The following is a 20,920-nucleotide window of genomic DNA, read 5'->3' as shown; positions in this document are numbered from 1 at the left end:
AATTTCCATTGGCTATGGCGTAAATTCACGTACGTGTTGGCATTTTAACTGCAGCTAATCAGGTAGATAACGAACTCTCAATTATTGATTTGTTTGTGGTTTATTTAATGGAGTGTCGTGTAGTGCACTAAATAATACATACTAAATCACTAATTCTAAGCTGATTGCAATTTTCATCTCTAGTATCTTTCCATTCCTTTCTAGTGTTGTATTAATGTAAAATATGTATTTGATTGGCGTAGACTACAGAGTTAGGTTAGAGTTCATACGAACATAAACCGGAAACTAATTGTTCTCATCGTCTATTATTACTATTGACTCATTAAATCTTATGTTTTTTTTATGAAGTAAACAAATTGTTTGATTTCTAATAATATTTACTTGCAGGTCATATGATATATAATATTATCACTGTTTTATCATCTTTGTATCATACTGATATTATATCATTATATCAGTGTTAAAAAATATCAAATTAAAATTCCATAAAATAAAATGTGTAGTGTAAACACGTGAATGTGCATAAGTAACTAGTGACCTTGAGCATCTAGCATGTGGCCAGGGTAACATTTTTAAACGTATGACTCACAGATGAATGAAGCTGCCATTAAATGTGCAATAATTGCAATAATTATCTACTACGAAAGACATTTTGTTTGGCAAGTCGCATTCCTGTTAAAATGCGCAAAAGATGAGAATGATGTTTGACGTTAATATTTAAAAAAATGGCATACTATTTGCAGTCTTTTTACGACATCCCCCGTATCTCGTATTGGTGTATTCCGCTGCACATCGTCCTCGTCTTGGCGCAGAACAAATTGAACGGCGTTATCAGTTGAGTTGCAATTTTCAGAACAAAACAACTTACAGTGACTGCTATAAGATGAAGTCTTTAAACAGTCAATCTCATTCAGACAATCGAGACAACTCCTATTCATCAGATACGGTCACAATCCGACATTTATGACATCCTTTGGTTCTGTCTACCTCCATTTGTCAACCAGTCATAAGGTCTTGGGAGAATAGTCTACAATTGAAGTTGAATTTTTGTTTACGATTGAACAATTGAAGTTGAAATTTACAGTTGAATGGACGCGATTGCTAAGTTTTGGACCGAGTGACGACGGTACCATCACTTAGTAAGACATCAATGCATATTTATAGAAAGTCGTACATACACCGGCATGTGTGTAACGAATGACTATCCGTGTCATTTCCACGTTTTTAGTAAAAATAAATGTTTTAATGAATTTTGTATCAGAAAGTCGGCGGCCGCTTAGTTGGCCGCGTGGGACCTCGAGATCTCTCGCTCAACACTTTAGAAAGACCTACATTTCCTAAGACCGCTTAGGGCCTCCACTCGTGTTATTCAGCGCCTGTACATCACCACAAACTTGGACGAAATTTTCCAGTATAGTTAGGTTGACTATATGTGATGTTATTGATTAACTGACTATAATAACAGTAATTCCGTACAATATACGGACTTTTTGACAAATCCAGTTGTAATCTTTCCAAAAGAACGTAGAAGTTCAGGTTTTGTTTGGTTGAGAAGTTCCATAATCTTAAATGCACTAATAACTCTTTTAACTGCCTTTTTCTTTCTCTTGTCCTTGAGCCATTTGATTAGAGCATTAAATACCATCATACGCGAGCGACAGTTGTAGAAACGTTTGTACAAAGCTACTCAAAATGAACAGATAGCTTCATCCGTATCAACACAACTAAATTAATAACACAACTTATCATGTAACATGGTGTGTAAAATATATTCATTACAATCCCCTATTACACCTTACTACACTTCATAAAACAATAATTCCTTTCTTCCGGTATGTATATCCTTGCTACAAGGATGCGTTATGAAAGCGCGGGCTCCATAGTTCATTCCAGCAGCTACGCACAGTTCACAGTGATCAAGTGTTCGGGCGTTCAAATCTTCTACATCGAAGCTAAGCGAAGAAAAGCCACACACGACACGCGTCTGTGGGGGAAAAAGGTCGTTAGCTTCAAATTACTTTACGATGCTTATGGTGTCCTATCAAAACATATGCGGAGAAAGTGCCAACACTAGAATGAATCGTTTTCGTACCTGATGGTCAGCAGAATCAGTCTGCTATCTAAAGCATTTTGTTAAGAATAGAACCGTCAAATGAAAGGAAACGATACATGCGCCGTGCAGTTGAGTAAAGAAGCAATGATGACTATTTTGAACTTAATTTGCCATTTTATGTTGTTTTTTTCCTTTTTACATGCTCTCATCAGCACAATATGATGCTGCATGGTGCAGAAGAGTCTGGTAAGAAATGTATATTAACACACATGCGCTTCCACACCCTCACACATACCCGAAAAACTGAGACCGATTTTTATGCCTGGATGGGTTATTTTTTAAGTGTTGTGCCTGTAGTTAAAAAAATATCCAGATTGCTTTTCCTTTACCCCGAGACTTGGTACCCTTGGTCGCTGCCTGGCGAATCCTTTATCAAGAGCGTCTGTTTCATTTTTTGGGTCAGTATTGCTCAGTCAGTGTTGCTGGTATGTTGTTGATGCGTTTAGAGTGATCAAAGAAGAGCTGTGCTTATGTGTGTGTTTGTCCGCTGTATGGAGCAATGTGTTAAGTTGTTTATTCCGAACCATCTCAATGCCTAATTGTCGCTGTTGATCCAATTGACGCCAGATAAAATCTGACCAGTTTAGCGACGTAGAACGTCGAATTTTTGTTTGTTGTTCGTTAAGCCATTATAAAGGTGATTGTAGTGTTATTTGATAGATCATAGATATTCATTTAAATACAGATACAACATCATTTGAATGAATCTAACAACACAAGCTCAAGACCTCCAAGATCGTTGAGAAGCGTCCTTCTTGCTACCACTGCTTGTAAACATTTATTTGAGGTTTTCCGACTTCGAAATGCATGTAACGAATCGGTATTACAACCAGATGTTCGAAAACCATTACAAGGCGAGAGGAGAATAGCGCAAAAGTAAAGTGTGAAGCAAACACAGATGGGACAGCACTCTTGGGAACGTTTGTGTAAGCTGGTGCAATGGCAGAGGCAAATTAGAGAAGGGCATGCATTTTTGTCCACTCGTTTTTCATTCTTCATAAAACTTGTCAATCCATACATTTGTCCTCAATCTTTACATCTTCTTCAAAGTTTTACGCTACAGGTTTAAGTGTGACTTAGTTTCTTCTGGGAAGCTAAATTTCTATTTGACATCTAGGGAACTAATTTACAATTAAAGGTTCGTTCAGTGTTCGAATGAACGGGATCGTGAAATCGTCAGGTGATATTTTGAACTCACAAGTGTGATTTTTCCCTATTTTGAGAGGCAATTAGTTGATAAAAACTTAAACGTAAATCAAAACAGTTTACTGTACAGCACATTGTTTGTACTTGGTTCGCATACAAATCAATTATCAGTTGCATACAAATTATTAAATGATTATTAAATTTTTAGTAGCCTCATGATACACATAACATTAAAAAAAACCCTCTTAATATTAATGTTTACTATTAATCCTGTTGTTTTACTAATTCGACTAATTAAATTACTATTATACTAACATCCGGATTATGAAATGCTGATTCTTACTCTTAGACTTTTCTCGTTGTTACGACTAAAACCCACTTCAGGTTTCCAATTTATTGCATAAAAAGTAAATAAGTGAAAAAGTTTGTTGTATTGCATCGCTCGTATTAAACTAGTGGTGGGAGCTCGGAATCGGAACCACCCCCGTTCTGATTCAGTGTTTGGATTCAATTCCGGGGTCGATTCCGCTGCTGGAATCGTTCCTGATTCTGGAATTGATTCCGATTCTGAAATCGATTCCAATTCTAGAATCGAATACAATTCCGGAGCTCCGATTCCAAATCCGGAGCTGATTCCAGAGCCGATTCCGGAATAGATTCCGGAGTCGATTCGGATTCTGGAATTGATTCCATTTCTAGAATCGAATCCAATTTTGGTATAGGTTCCATTTCTGAAATCAATTCCAATTCAAGAATCGAATATGATTCTGGAGTTCCGATTCCAATTCCGGAGCTGATTTCAGAGCCGATTCCGGAATGGATTTCGGAGCCAATTCTGGTTCTGGAATTGATTCCCAATCTAGAATCGAATACGTTTCCGATTCCGAAGCCAACTACGATTCTGGAAACGATTCTGATTCGTATTCTAATGCTGATTCTGGAATCGATTCCGATACTGTCCGATTCCGATCCTGGAATCGATTCCTATTCTGGAATTCTGTATTCAGCAGCAACCGAGATCTGATTTCCCTACTACTATTTAAATCAGTTAAATTGTTTTAGAGCTGCAATGAAAACTGACTGTATTTATTTCGAAAAAATAGAATAAAGTACAAGACAATCTGTCAAAACTTATCCATTTGCATAACAAGCAGCGACAAACAGCACAATGAAGGGGTACGTGTATCGCTTCTACGTTGCCACCTAGTACGACCAAACAGTGTTAAATCCTCATAGTAATATCCCTAGGGCAGTTACAACTAATGGTTGAAACGTGACACGGAAAAAACTGAGGTTTAAAGTTGTTTCGATTTTTATTTCATTCACTACACGCTTATCGTTTAATTTAGCACATTAACGTTGTCAAGCATTGGCTCATGCATAGGTGCTATCTTTAGCTAAAAGATTAAATTGCTCAACACATATTAACAACAAGAATATTGATTATTTTAGTTTTTTTCAGCTATGCATCTAATCTAGTTGTAAGAGGGTCTAGAAAATATGTAGTTCCCAATTAATGGAATGTTTAGAAATACGTATCAACTAAAAGAGAAATATATCTTTGTGACTATGAATGGTAGATTATTTCAATGTGGAATGTACAAGTGAGCATAATCAAGATTTTTTTATTATTTTCAAGCATGTACCAAGTCGACCGGATGTATGACAACAAAAGAAGAAAAACCATTTATTAGCCGTTATTTCAACACACTCTTATTTCCAACATCCGAGTGTTTCGTTCGATTTTAAACATTGAGTGTTATTTTTGGATACTGTACCGAAAAAATAATGCATTTATGACCCCACAGTAACTCAAACCCCGCCAACATTGCTCTCCAGCGATTGCGGAGGCTTTTTGTTACAACCGCGTCCTTTCAATCATTGCCCCCGGACGCTTTCTCCGAGCTAAATCAGTTTGTGCTATTACCAAGCATGTATGTTACATTTCCCGCACACGGCGTAATGTGTAAACACATTCGAGTCGCTGCAGACGCGACGCGAGCCACAGAACCGGGCGTGTGATGCACAATGCGGTTCTTTGTTCGTCGCCTTGGCCGTGCGCGAATGTGTGTTTGACGCGCAGTCACACGAAGAGATGTAATTCTTTCCAGATAAACAAAAAACGTATAATACTCACACACACACACATTAACGCAAATGCAGATCCAATGATAATTTATGCCACCAGCAGCAACTACTACTACTGCCACACAGCACATCACACAGCGCAGACGATGACGAATCGATGTATTGAGTAGAATGTGAAGAAACCATTGAACATTTTAATGCTCGAATGGGAAACGCGATTACCAAGCGCGGCATGAAGAGCAGAAGCGGACAAGAGCGGTACACAAAATTGAACAATAAAAGAACGCAAGCACCGAGGAAGGATCGTCGAAGACGAAGCTACATTTTTATGGCTTAAGCCGCGTACAATTTTTTTAAACCTTTTGCTGTGCACGTCAAAGCAGAGTTCTTCATGTCGCGTCATATTTCTGTTACTCCTTCTTTCCTTTCGATGCGCAGTTTGGCTCCGCTGGCAAACGCTTTCCACAGTATGCTGTAGGCAAATGCACAACCTGGACACCAATGAATACTTGAAGCATATTTTGAGCCACAGTTTTATTTGTGCAATTTTCATCCCGATTTAATTGCTGCGAAACGAATTAAGCCTGTGTTGTAAACTATTCATCAACTTATGTAGGAACTTTGGAACCGCTCGGGGTTGCTACGGAACGGCACACCCTCCTCCCAGGATGCTAAGCTGTGTCCCCCCAAGGGGGGAGTTTTTTGTTCTTTAGTTGCGGCAAACACACACCGCCTTACTGTTGCAGTAACCACCGCGATAGCGGCGAGCGATACAGTGAGCGGCACAAAGGCTGCTGCCCACACCGAACCCGCTGGCCAGATCGCAGGTCGCCCGCTTGGCCCGATAGTTCTCCAGCGCGGCATGGTGCGTTTCCTCGGGCAGTTCGTCCACTAATGGGAGGGGGATAACAACCGAGCACACAGGATACGTTAGTGGACAACGGCAAAAAGGGATGCGAACGGAAGGATCAAAGCATTTTATGATACTTACGAAGGGTATTGAGATTGGCACCGCCACCCAAAGCCGCTTCTTCCTGCGGGGCTGCCTGGACGCTGCCGTTCAGCAGGGTAGCCGCCAGCACAACGGCAATGGTACAGACGATCGTTGCACACTTCATGATGAGTTGAGGGTTTGAGGATGCTCAAGAAAGGCACAGTAGAACTAGCTTTAGCTTGGCTGGAGTTGCTCCGTTCACTCGACTGTTCGAACACGGTTTGATTGATCTCACCCACCGACTGGACTGTTTTATATGCATCGAGACTACTGCTGCTAACTGCGCCTTCCCTTTTGTGATTCCCCGCGCGAACGTACGAAAGCTCGTTTTTCCCACCGCTCGAGGGGATCCCACCCGGCGTCGGCAAGACACAAAAAGGGAAGCTCGGTAAAGTACCTTGTTTTTTCGCGCAATTTGCGTTTACAGTTTCCTACAGCCCCCGTCTATTATCGGCTATTGGCCGATTACACTGCAGTGTTTGATTTTGTAAATTGTGCTTTCTTTGTAAACTAACGTTTGACTCAACGGAGACGGTAGAGTCCTGAGGTAAATGACTGATGGGAGGGACAAGACTTCTCTCTCCCGTGCGGTGTACTCTTACTCTGTAGGTACTGTTTGTCCTTCCTAGTTGTCCTTCTGGATGGCTGATAGCGGGTCGATACATGTGCACAAAGTAAGCTGTCAGACGGGAGAGATAACATTCAGCTCGCTACGGGTAGGTGTGCATTGGTTTGGTGCAACATTTGCTTCAATTGTTATCAATTGCATCTGTCTTTTTGTCTTGGGGAACGTATCTAAAGTCAGTGTATTTAAACAGTATTTTATTATTTCAAATATGTTCAACTTTTCGAACGTGGCAAAACAATTCTTCAACAGAGCATGGTGCATGTAAGCATAATTAATCATTAGAATGATTAACATCCATAGACAGTTCCGTGGTATAGTCGTCGAGTCGTTCCCGTCATAGATTCAACTCACGTTGATTCTTCTGATAATTTGAAATCAAGAGCATTAGGCCGGTCTGGTGGTACAGTCGTCAACTCGTACGACGTAACAACATACCCGTCATGGGTTCAAGTCCCGAATAGACCGTGCCCCCATACGTAGGCCTCTGACTATCCTGCTATGGTAACAATACGTCACTGAAAGCCAAGCTCACTTCACTAGTGGGTACAGGCAGGCCTTGACCGATTGCGGTTGTTGTGCCAAAGAAGAAGAAGAGCATGATTTATCTTTTTAAACATAAATTGCCATTCATTTTGGCATATTCTTCATGATACCAGTTTCATCATAAGTTTCTTACATTCTTGAAGGACTTCTATAAACAACCGATGCCTGCATCCTTAGCGATCGCTAACCATCATCTTCAACCAGTTAAACCGCTTCAATAAGTTTAAAAATAACACCACAATAAATGAAACGATCGCATAATCGTGCAATTTATTCGTTTTGTTCGCGTTTGAACCCCCAACGAAAAAATCGCTAATTATTTATTGGTTTATTACTCAGTATGATGGTTGGTTTGGCGGATTGGCTTTCTCGTGCATGATCCATCACCGATTATCACACTGACCAATGTGATGCACACCGGCGAGGCATCATTTCATGCCAATCCTGCGAATGAAGATGCTTTATTGCTTTTTGGTTGTTTTTCTCAGTTTTGATTTTTGGCGAATTCCTTAAACGTCATAAAACACAACAACATGGATTCCTACGTAGTGCAATCTTTAAGGGCATGGATCGATTTTTGAGGTGCAATTCTTCGTACAGAGTGAAAATGCAATAATTATATGTAGGAGAAAGAGAGGCAGAGAGCGAGATTCTGCATCCAGCATCCCAAAAGAACCAGAATCTCCAATGTGATCACACATTTTTTCCCCTCAGCCGTTGAAGAATAGCTTGATCCCTTGTGTTCTGTTTAATTGCTACCAATATTTAATGGTCTTACATGCCATAGATTGGTGTTTGCGGAGATTCATAAGAGGCAACAATCAAAAATAGTTAGATCGATCGGTAACGAACGATGGGATTCACGATCGTCATGGATACCCGCTCAAAACCCGTCAGGACGAATATAAGTGAACCCTTACAGGGTTTCTCAAGCCAACTCAACATCGTAACACTATTTTTCGAACACGCTAAACTATTCTCAACATCGTACTTATAATTCGAATCCGTAAACTGTTTTCGATTTGATAACACTAGGTTTTGGACCTGTAAAATCCCAACTTGAATCGAGAAAATGTATAATGGGTGACAAGACAACCAACATACATTTTCCAGATTCGAGTTGGGATTTTACGCGTTCAAAACCTAGTGTTACCAAATCGAAAAGAGTTTACGGATTCGAATTGCATGTACGATGATGACAATCGTTTAACGTGTTCGATGTTGTTACGATGTTGTTCGATAGTGTTACGATGTTGAGCTGGCTTGAGAAACCCTGTAATGTAGGTTTTATTATTTAACCTGTTGAGTCGCACATTGATTCAGAATCCTTCAATTGTACCGTGTGTGTCTTTTATTGATCGTACCTTTAATGTTATTTGTTATTTATTAATTAAAATTCAACGGACCGCGAGTGGCCCACTTGAAGCGAATTCATTTACATTCAATCATTATAACATAGTCACATTTCGGTTATTCATTTGTCACGCTTAGTCTTAAGTAACATAATTAACATGTAAATGGTCGCACGACACGAATACTATTTAACAATGCGGTGCGCGACATGTCAGGTTGATGACGATCACAAATAACATTAAACTCACGGCACATACGAATAAACGGATCAGAGGAGCCAAAGCGAGTGCGACGTTCCTCCACGTCAAGTAGCGATCTAGCTCGGAGCGATCTCGGCGGGACATACATGTTGAGCCTCGAAAGAAGCGCGGGCGAGTCGATCCGATTGTCAAGAAGTCCCGCGACAAACAACCTCTGAGCGTTGCAGTTCCGCTGCTTCAGTGTCTCGATGCCAAGCAACGCACAGCGTCCCTCATAGTCAAGTTGGACACTCCAGGAGCGCAAAGCGAACCGCGTGAATTTGTGCTGGATCGACTCCTTCTCGATTACCTTCTTCTTCTTCTTCTTCTTCTTTGGCACAACAACCGCTGCCGGTCAAGGCCTGCCTACCCCACTAGTGAAGTGAGCTTGGCTTTCAGTGACTTTTGTTACCATAGCAGGACAGTCAGTCCTACGTATGGGGGCACGGTCTATTCGGGGCTTGAACCCATGACGGGCATGTTGTTAAGTCGTCCGAGTTGACGAATGTACCACCAGACCGGCTCCATACATTATTACCATCAAAGCGTATATCCTGAACGTTCCTTTTGATGTTTATGTCTCTCCTTGATCGCAACCGCATTTGACGTTTGTGACCGATCGGGTGTATCTTAATATGTATCGATTCAATTCCCTTACTCTTACCATATTTATTTATTAAGGCCAACGATGTCGACAAGCATCGATTATTTGTTTGCTGATCATTGCGTTTGGCTATTAATGGCTTATAACTTGTAGCATCATTAACCTCCGATCGTTATACGTTTAGCTCCATAATCTCTCTAATATGAATATAATAACCAAAACCTTATAAGATTAGCAAATGGGAAAGTAAATCCTATTATTGAACAAGTATTGAATAAAAAGAGGAAAGCTTTTCTTTGTTTCTATTGCTGCTTGATTAATCGCCAGACTAACTCTCCTGCTGATTATTATCACAACCGATTATCACTCCTACACGAATCGAATCTCAAGTGTACTTTAGTGCAATCGTGGGAAGTGCCGTTCTTCACTGCTGTTTGCTTTATGTAATGCTTTGTGTTACTACTTTATCATGCTCTCTTAGATATTCTCACCACTTGTAAGACAAAATGTGGGCCACACATTAATTCAAATATTGATTTGTTGAATTGTGGCTTTGAAAATAATGCGTTACTACACTCACTCACGCAAAAGCAGGGTTGAACACTTGAAATTTCAACTTAAAAGTGGCCAACAAATCACATCGATAACTGATAAATAATTCTACTAAACCACAAAAAAATCCTCATCAGGCTTAACCGTCGTATTAACCACAAACATTATCTGTCAGCCCTGCGTCCATTTCTGTTGGACCGTCGGAAAAAAATAATAATAATTTACTACCACATTCACTGTCGTACCCGGTCCGAGGACGAACAGATTGAGGCTGGTCAGGTCCTCGCGTTGCGTTCGGCGGGTACTGCCAGGACCCGACGCCGTACGTGGGACAATTATCCTACTCTACCTTCTTTTTTTCTAACGTTCTGACGTGGCGCAATGCTGCTGGTCGGTGCTGGTTCCCGTTGGCAACCGGCAAAGGACACGTCGCGCTTTGTTGGGACGCGGCTGTTTGCTAGGTGATCAATATTAGACGGGAAGCATAGGCTCCGGCTCACGCGAGAGTGGTGGATGGAATTTATTTTACTTCTGCTTCCGTCGTCGAGTGGTGGAGTGCACGTGTGTTTTCGGATTCGCGTGACGGTGTGTAGAGTTTATATAGAAGCGAACGGTCAACTACGCTAGCACCGTTGAACGTTTGTTGTGTTAATTTCAGGCGATTTAGTTGTTTTGAAAGTTTGCCAAAAAAACGGGTTCTGTGATGGTAGTGAAGCTGTCGAAAGGCAGAGTCGAGCTTGCTGCAGCGCTACGGATAATAAGACTGAACAGTAATTTATTGCGGAGAAGAGGAGGTGGGTACAATTGAAAATTTGTTCTTAAATTGTACGTTCAACACTGTACCAAGTGTCTCTAGCGTATATTGGGAGTTAGTTACTTACTTACTATAATTACTGTATTTAAGTTTATATGTAAACAAATCAAATCTACTCCATGTTCTGCATGACGGTTCAAGTTAGTTTTTGTTAATTTGACAAACAATATATAGAAAACATATTATTTATTCTTTTTTCTTTATGAGAAGTGCATTCTTCTATAGGTGGATAAAGAATTGCGTCGTTATTTGTTTTTTTTTTCTTCTTTCTCTTCATAATTATTTGTACATATCAAGAATTATCAATTGATTTCCACAAAATACATGGCTTCACGTTTTAAAGTGTCCCAAACGAACGGACAGCTTCACATTTATCACGCGCTGGATTGAGTCTTTCTCGCCTCAAGTTATGCAATTTTGTGTCTCGGTGGATCTTTTCAATGATGTTCATAATTTATTTTCTTTATAAACGAATATTTCATAATAGTAATTAAAATAAAAGCAACATATGGATAATAATATATGTTTTGCCTCATTTTATATGAAATTAACATGAATTGTTTAACATGACTTAATTCATTCAATTCAATCATTCCTGCAAGCATGGAGCAATTAATTCCTGATTAATGACACATTGCATGCAAAACTGCATAACTCTAGGCGCTCCCGATCTAGCATTCTCCCACCGAACAGTTATTATGTCATAACAACTCTGTCCTACACTCCCGGTACAGTGACTGCACCCATGTTTTAAACAACGTAATCCACCTCATCCAACGCCCAAACCGGGAGTGAAGTAAGTGGCCCCAAAATAGAATACCCCGAAGCGGAAGGATAGTGCAGAGATAAATAATGTTATATCCCCTTTAAAGACACCTCACCCTGGTAAGCCTGATGATAACTGTCGGCTGGCTATCTTATCGATGGTTTAGTTCCTTCATTCTTTTTTTTATTCACACACACACACACACACACACACACACACACACACACGCACAATCCGTTTTAATCGTGCCCGGGCCTTTACGCCACAGGCTCGTGCGAAAGCGAATTATCGGCACAGTGAAGGGATTGTGTGTCAGATCTTTGGGGCCGCGATATGATAGGGCGGGTGCGCGATATATAGATTCCATACGCCCGGGTGCGCACCGTCACAACCCGTCCACCTTTGGGCCGGAGTGGATTTACTTTATCGAATCAACCCCTCGACGCTCGGTAGAAACCGTTTTGGGGGGTGCAAAAGTGCAGTTCCTTCCTATGACACCGGACGGGACGACGGTTGGCGACGACGGCTGGCGCTTATCCTTCCCGGCGGTGGACATTGTGCGTTCGCACAACCGTGGCACCGTACAGCTGGACCACAATTATCCCACATGAGTGTGAAAACTTTCGATCGTCTTTTTACGAGAAAACTGGGTTAGTGTGTACAGTGTGTGTGTGTTGGGTAGCAAGAAATTATGGCCTAAGTGTGTGTGTTGAGGATATGAATAGTTTATTGACAGTAGTAAAATCAAAAGCAGTTTACTGTGCAATTTGTCGCTCGTTAAGACAAATCATACCGCGCGATACAAAATCATATACATGTTTAATGGGCTGGTTGCCTTACGTTGTTTGCTAAGCAAGCAACGTGCAATGTGGTTGTGGGCGATTTAATAAGCCGATTAGTGAGCTAACAGTGTAATTGAGCTTAAAAAAAGACAAACTTTTTAGAAATTTCACGTAATTTATCTTATGCATGCTTGCAATTTCATGGCTGTATTTCGGTTTTTTGTTTAACATCGTTTTCGGACATTTAATTTTATAGTATAGTTTATTATTAAGCGAAAATTATGTTATGGGTTAAATAATAACACTATGAATTAAATGAAGTTACATAACCCAACCTAACTCTTCATAAAATGTACTTTGCGTTTCATCATCTTGCGTAGCTTTGATGGTTGGTGAATAATAGGGGAACGTGGGGCAAAATGGTCACCTGCATCATTGGCAAATTGACACGTTTATAATGACTTTTCATGATTGAAAAAACTTGAAATGCAATGTTTAAAGCCCACGATGAACGTTTCATAACCTAAAATTTCAAAATAAGTGAATAAATTAGCGAATAAAATGTTTGCACAAAAAGATGTAATTTTCACCGTCTCGAAAATAAGCTTTCGTAAGAATTTAACATTGCATTAGTGAAAAAAAATAATGTGTATCTTACCACATGACATTTATCCTTGATTAACGTGGAAAAAGTAACTATTTTAATTTAATGTTAAGTTTTTAACAGAGCTTACAGAATTTGCCAAGCCAATGTGCACAGCATTTTTCATCGCTTGCAGGATGTTTTTCAACAGCTGTCCCGTGTTATATGTACAGGGGTTTCCAATTCACTTTCGAATGTTCACATCATTATTAACGACCTCCAAGATGTTTTTCAACAGCTGTCAAATTGTGTATTTGCTTCAAAATGAAATTTCAGTTGTTACACATGATTTTCAACACATCACAATGAACTGTCAAAATCAATCCAACTTGAGGCGTGTTGAAAATCATGTGAAGGAACTGAAAAGTGTTTGTGATGCAAATACAATAATTCACTGTTCAAGGTGCCTAGATAGACTACAGGTGGGTCCTTAGCTCTGATTTTGGTAGCCACGATAGATATAGATTTCTATGGAGATTGGCAGATAGGGAGTAAGGATTGCTAAGGACTTTGAATGACTTTGCTAAGTAACTTTGAACTCCCTAGCCGTCAAATGAAGAGCTTGTAAAAGTACACAGAACGAACCGACCTGTAGTAATTTATGGACCTTGCATCTGTTGAAAAACATCCTGCAAACAATGAAAAATGTTGTTGACATTGGAAATTGAATCGAAAAACCCTGTAAACCAACGCCTAAAGTCCAATGCTGTGGTCCATTTTGCCCCATTGTTTTGATGAATTTGGAAATGTTGTGCATGGCCCTTTGGCCCCATAGCAAAACCTATCCTTAATAGTGCCATTTTACTCCTCTTTGCCTTAAATGATAAATTATCGATTTGATTTTTGGAAATATAAATACCTTCATCAATAAGTTAAAAAAAAAACAAATAACATATTTTCCCCCACCTTCTTCTCCCGCTACTCAGATTTTAAGTTACAAATTATGCGAAAAAAGTTCGTCCAAACGTTGGCCGCACAGCAGCTTGAAATGTCCACCCACATACGAGCGCCGGGCGATATGGAGCCCGGCAAGGAGCACAGACAGCAGCAAGCAACGCGCACATCGCGCGACTCGCCCCAGTCGTCCGAGCACAGCCGGTCCGACCCGCAGGTGATCGAAATCCTCGACGACGACAACGACGTGGAGCTGATGATGGAACGCCACCGGAAGTATCACCCGCGCAAGTACGTCAATCTGCAGCAGCCACCGTCGAAGATATACTACGACCCGGTCGACAGGCCGAGCTCGCCCGCACCGGACCGGGCCGATCAGCACAAGCAGGTGAATGGGGCTGGGGAGCAGGAGGAGGAGGAGGAGGACGAAGAGCGGCAGCTTGTGATCGATTGTGTGCGGGATGCGGTCTCCGCGTCGTCGTCGTCCTCGAAGGAACCAAACAACAACAGTGCGGACATGGCGAACGGCAATCACGCCGAGGAGCGGGACAGTAATGGTGAACCGGCAGGTCCTACCAGCTTGCAGGCTCCTCCTCCTATTACGAATGCAGCGGACAATAGTGAGCAACAGCAGCAGCATCAGCAGAAATCGCCAAAAAAGGATGCCGCTCCGTCGTCAGGGTTCAATTGGCACGTGCCACAGAATCAGAACCTAACGCCTGTCGGACCACCGCCAGAACTTCGGCCACTTCTCCAATGTCCGCCAAATGTCCCCCGCCCGAGACCGGACACACCGGCACCGAGGATGATGATGATGCAGCAGCTGCAACAGCAGCACGATCGTCTGCCACCTCACCTTCGTGGCCATCGATCGAATCCTTACGAGCGTCCCCCGGCTGGCAACGATCACAGCGCAGCGCTGGAAGCTAGGCGACGCGCTGCCACACCACATCCCGGGGCAATGGCCGGTCATAGAACGCCCAGTGCGCCCCAACCAACCGCCGAATCAGCAAGGTAAGTGTGACGAAAGGCTTGACCGTCCTCGGCGCAGAATCGCCCCGTTTAACACCCTTCCCTTTTTTCCCCCTTTGCGACCACAGAAAATCCGCCTTTTGTGCGCCTCGCGAAAGCAGACAACCGTATCGGAGCGCGATAATGCCACCGCCACCGCCGCTAATGCCGTCGCTGCCCGGCGCTGTGGCCAGCAGTGTCGCTGCCGCACCGCGCACTCCCTTCTACCACAATCCGTTCCTGCAGCCGTTTCTGCACTATCAGCCGCACGGTGGCGGCGCGCCCGATCCGCAAACCTACCACACGCTCGAGGAGTGGTACCGGGCCGGCTATCCGGCACCGCACCTGCTAGCGCCCGCCGATCTCGACTTCTACTACAACTGCTTCCTGAGCAAGATGCTGTTCGGGGCCGCGATCGGCTACCACCGGCAGCAGCAGCAGCAGCAGCACCACGAGCAGCTCTATCGCAACTATCCAGCGCTGGCGATGACACCGGGCAACGCTTTCTATCCGCCGCCGCAGTACGGCTTTGTCAAGCCCATTACTGCCACAGCTCCCGGGCCTGTCGCTTCCACTACTGCTGCACCGACTGCTGCTACTCCTGTACCGGCTGCGGCTAATGCACCATCTCAGGCAATTAATTTTACACAGCTCTATAACGGCGGCGCACCATCTTCTGCAGCAGCTGGGTGAGTAAATGTGATCAAACTGCGCTGCAAATCAATCGTGTTAAAGCTTGTGCTGTGCAAGCGTCCCTACTTCGACATGGTTACAATTGCATGCTGGCATCATACATATTTGGACGTTGGATATCGCGATTGCTGTGCTGCCATAAATGAGTTTATTGCGCTGTGTAGCATTTTTCCTTTACCCTTTTTGCATCTTTGCGGGCACGGAGCGATTATGCGAGTCCAGCGAGTTTGAGGTGCGCGAGAGAGAGAGCGCGCGCCGCTGTACAGTAACGCTGCCGATGTTTGGAAACGCTTCACCGCACGTGTAGTGCGGGTTGCATACGAGCAGGAGGAAACTGTGCAGTAGAACTTGCATTTGCATGCATTTGCTTTCTACCCGTTGATCTGTTTAATTGCCCTTGTTCTATTGCATTTGATTGCCAAATTAATACAAATTATTTTAAATAACTCGTACGACTTAATAGCACGCTCGTCATGGGTTCAAGCCCCGAATGGACCGTGCCCCCATACTGCTATGTGTAATCAATAATTCACCGAAAGCCAAACCCATTAGTGGTACAGGCTGGTCTTGGCCCCAACAACGGTTGTTGTGCCAAAGAAGAAGAAGAAAAAGAAGAATAATGTTAAATAGCTTAGCAAAAAAATATTTTACGCATTTTACTAAAGAGCTTAACATACCTTACTCTTCAGAAACGCTTTAAAAATAATTTTGTTGTTGAATAGTTATTAATTAATTACAGGATTTTTCAAATCACTTTCCAATGCAAACATTGTATTTCACCGCGTGCAAGAAGTTATAATTTACATAACTTTGATACTTCATTTTCATCATTTTTTTCTTCTGCATGATTTCCAACACTTCAACAGTGATCAACGGCTTCAAATCCCGACGAAAAAAATGACGGCAACATTTCGTTGAATTGTTGAAAAACATGCTGAAGAAATTAGAGGGTTTCAAGTCGCATTCGAATGTGCACATCATTGTTCACCTCCTGCAAGATGTTTTTCAACAGCTGTCATATGATGTATTTGCATCATAATTACATTTTCAGTTTTTTCACATGATTTTTAGCACGCCTCAAGCTGGATTGAGTTTGGCAGTTCTTTGTGGTGCGTTGAATATCATCTTTAAACACTGAAAATTTATTGTGATGCAAATACATCATTTGACAGCTGTTGAAAAATATCTTGGAGGTGGCGAATAATGATATGCACATTGGAAAGTTATTTGGAAAACAATGTTTACATTCGAAAGTGACTTAAAAAACCCTGTATCTCGCTACTTTTTACTAATCGCTTTTCAGTTTGTTGATGCAATATTTAGTCTAGAAAAAATATGTAAAATTATTCGCTGAGAACTATTTTGAAAATAATACATTTATAAAGTGATATACTTTGAAAATAATAGAAACCTGGAGATGTTAGTAATTGGATGACGGGAAAATGTATTGTCAAGGCTATATTTAATGTGTTTCAAGACAATATTATAAACTTTTTTATTGGAGTTTAAACTGTAAAATGGAAATTTAGCATAAAATAACTGACAGGGTTTTCCAGTTCATAGTTGTGGGACACTTCCTTGACTTTTTCTTACGCAAAATGAGTTTCATATGAAGGAAATTGGACTCTATGGTTCCCTTTTTGTACAGACTCTTCTAAAATTCCTATTGGATTTGTCCAACAATTTGTGCTATAGAGTCCAATTCCCATTACTTTAAGTTCATTTCACATAAGAAGGAGTCAATAAAGTATTCCACAGCTATGAGAACTCCTGGAAAATTTTAAGCAATTCGTCAAAATCTTTCCTACTGAATTAAAATCCTACTGTATCATCAAATTAAATTTAACATGATTTCACTCTTTTCATCCATTCCAGATACCACGCTACAAGCTTACCGTCCACGACAACCGCGCAAACCCATCAATCGCCGCAAAGAGTACCCCACACTCCCTACTTCATGAACCACTCGATACCACCACGGCCCGGTGTGATGGAACGTGCCGGAACCCCTGCCCCAGTGCATCCTTCAGCTCCACGGCCGTCTTCTGCTGCGCTAATGCCACCGCCCCCGGTTATGGCGTCGGTCTCGCGGAAACGTTCCGCTCCATCAGCTTCACCGGCAAAGCGTCCACCTTCGGGTAGAGCAGATCCACCCGCTTATCTGTCTTCCCCATCTCAATCCATCAGCATGCCTCCTTCGGCATATTCTATGGCGCCCCCTCCTCCAAGCAATCATCCACCAGCTGGCAATGTGGCGGCACAGCACACTACCAACAGTATGCCGCCCCCGAGCAATCATGCTCCCTTCGACTATACGCATTCAACTGCTGCTGCTGCTGCGACTGTCACTACTTACGCTACTCCTACTATTCTTTCCACAATGCTGTCATCACCTGACCGTATGCCACCGCCAAGCAATCACCCACCGTACAGTACAGTGTCCGATCGGTCTCCCCCTGCCAGATCGGCAACGCCGGCACCGGGCAGAGGTATGCCGTCTCCGACCAATCATCACCGATCCCCGACCCTGGGCTCGCCTTCAACAAACATGTCACCGGAGAGTATGGCTCGTCCAAGCCATCCTGCAACTTCCAACCATTTTATCTCGAATGGCAATCCTTTCCCTAATATAATGACATCTGGCAGTATGCCGCCTCCAAGCAATCATCCACCGTCCAATATGGGCTCCCCTACTGCAACGGACACTAGTACTGCTGCTACACTGCTGTCTGCGAGTAGTATGCCACCTCCCAGCAACCATCCGCCATACCATACCACGACCTCTACTTCCTCTATGTCGTCACCGGGAAGTATGCCTCCCCCAAGCAGCTATCCATCTGCTGGTTCATCCAACGCTCCAACTACTTCTAGCAGTAGTATGCCGCCATCACCAACAGTCAATCCCAACTACTCATCCTCATCCTTTCCAATGATGCCACCTATTATCAGTTACTTGCTACCGCCTATGCCACCTACCACATCCGTTCCTTCCACTATGTCGTCTCCATCTACCATACCTACTACTTCTTCGTCTTCTGCTACTGCTGCTGCTCACAATGCACCGGCCAGTATGCCCTCGCTCGATACGGTCTATGCCAGCTCGAGCATGATGCCACCACCCAGTACCCCATCGACCAGCAACCGTGCAGCAGCCTCCGGCCAACCGACATCTCCCCCGACGACTGCCGCCAATACAAACGGCTCCAAGAGAGGTTCCCGAGCGGCTCCAAAATCATCCCCCTCAACATCGCGTACACCCGAACCGCCAACTCCACCAGCACCGAAGCGTCGCAACCGGCGCGCTTCCGTCGCGGCAAGCCAATCGCCCTACCTTACGGCACCCCCTTCCCAGTCACCGATACCGCCACTGCCACCGACACCGAGGCCACCGCCAATCGCCACACCGACGGACACCACGCTCGACACCACCAACCTCGGCTCGATACTGACGAGCGTGCGCCAGGAGATGGCATCCTTTCTGCAGCTTCGGCGCACCGACATCCTGACGACGATGCGCATCTATACGGGCGGCCGGACCGATTTCGCCCTCTTCCTCGCCGAGATGAAGCGGCACAACGTGACCTACCGGGACTTTATGCACGTCGCGTTCGCGCTGATGCGCCGCTACGGGCAGGACCGGTTCGCGAAGGAACCACCGAGCGAGCTCGACTACCAGTGGGCCAATCCGCCCCAGGAGTTTGCCACCTACTTTTCCAACATACACCCCTGCACGCACCAGTTTGTGGGGGAGAATTTTGAATTTTTGCTCCTGGTGGTGGACAATCTGCTGCACCAGTACTTCGAACCGATGGAGTACTTCCTGCTGACGTACGTGTTCGGGGTTGGACCGCGCACCAGCGGGGCCGGCTGGAGCGGATCAGATAGAGCGCTGCGGGAGAGATAAAATGAACGAGTAGGAAGGGATGAACAATATTTAATGGGAGAGAGACAACATGACAATGTGAGGAATGATACCGGCGTTTGAAGGAGAAGACTTGTAGACTTAAGCCTAATCCTCTTAAGCCTTTCTTGTTTGATTTAATTATTATTATTTAAGGTATTACTGTAGCGTTTAAGACACGGCAGAGTTTCATCCTTGAACCTTGAACTGTCCGGTTTTGACTGGCGCCCTGGTGTACGTTTTGCATAGCAAAGCGAAGTGAAGTACAGCATCAATTAGGAGCTCTTCGGGATATCGAATAAAGAGGTCGAGGAAAGTCGAGTTTGTGTGTGCGTGTGTTCACCGTAAGGGATGTGTAACGTTGAGGGCAAAGTCCTCACCATTCAAACGAAGCTCTCTCTCTTACTCTCTATCTCTCTATCTCTATTGAATTATTATATATTCATGATTGGAAGGCGATTTGACAAAGAAGTAGAGATATGTTCATTTGCTTGAAGAAAGCAACCGAGAAGTTAAGCAAAAGCTTAACCATAAACAGCAAAGAAGCCTTAAGCTTGCGCGCAGGAATAAAAAAGAATTACCATTATCCTTCTGAAGGCGAACCATTTTCCTCGCATTTTGTAGCAGTGTAAGCATTTCCTTTTGTTTGTTAAGCTTAAGCCCTTTACTTAGCTTTTAAACAATAATTTATATTTATGCTTTTTTGTAGATATGCAATACTTCTCAATCCATCTTTTGTGACATTTGCATGCTTTTCCTCTTTTCAAACGTTTGCTTAACATTTTGCATTTTTTTTCTCTTCTAATTATTATATCCATTCTAAACGAGGTAAGACAATCATTTGCAAATGAGAGAATAGGTAGTCGCTCTTTTGGTAAACTGATCCCATGCTGTGTGATTTTATGCAGGGAAAGAAAAACACCATATTTAAACAACACACTTTTAAAGCAGTACAAAGATCTTACAACAATCAATTGTTTTGGCTTAGCTCCGTTCGACTTAAATGTACAAATTATGTTTTCGGTGTATATGAAAATAGCAGAACAGTAATACGAAATTCAAGATAGAATAAAGCAGTATCAAAAAACCTCACATACGGTTTTGTTTGTTTTTTCCCTCTCTTTTTTCTTTCTTCAGTGTCCACTACGCCACGCAC

General features: G+C 42.9%; 2 protein-coding genes across 2 annotated transcripts; one reads left to right on the top strand and one right to left on the bottom strand.

The window, feature by feature from the left end:
• Positions 1-5,853: 5,853 nt before the first annotated feature.
• On the bottom strand, positions 5,854-6,605 carry LOC1270637 (defensin). The gene is made up of 2 exons (XM_309352.5): positions 6,339-6,605; positions 5,854-6,238 (listed from the first exon to the last, which is right to left on the bottom strand). Exons 1-2 carry the CDS (start codon positions 6,463-6,465, stop codon positions 6,057-6,059), a joined length of 309 nt encoding a protein of 102 aa, XP_309352.5. The 5' UTR covers positions 6,466-6,605; the 3' UTR covers positions 5,854-6,056.
• Positions 6,606-12,216: 5,611 nt separating this feature from the next.
• Positions 12,217-20,858, top strand: LOC133392833 (proline-rich protein 36-like). The gene is made up of 4 exons (XM_061654704.1): positions 12,217-12,490; positions 14,192-15,173; positions 15,260-15,859; positions 17,739-20,858. Exons 1-4 carry the CDS (start codon positions 12,448-12,450, stop codon positions 19,765-19,767), a joined length of 3,654 nt encoding a protein of 1,217 aa, XP_061510688.1. The 5' UTR covers positions 12,217-12,447; the 3' UTR covers positions 19,768-20,858.
• The last annotated feature ends 62 nt before the right edge of the window (positions 20,859-20,920 follow it).

Source organism: Anopheles gambiae, chromosome 3 (genome assembly GCF_943734735.2).
Source record: "Anopheles gambiae chromosome 3, idAnoGambNW_F1_1, whole genome shotgun sequence".
NCBI classification, from domain to species: Eukaryota; Metazoa; Arthropoda; class Insecta; order Diptera; family Culicidae; genus Anopheles; species Anopheles gambiae.
The sequence above is the reverse complement of the archived record's forward strand: the minus strand, read 5'-3'. Positions and strand labels throughout refer to the sequence as shown.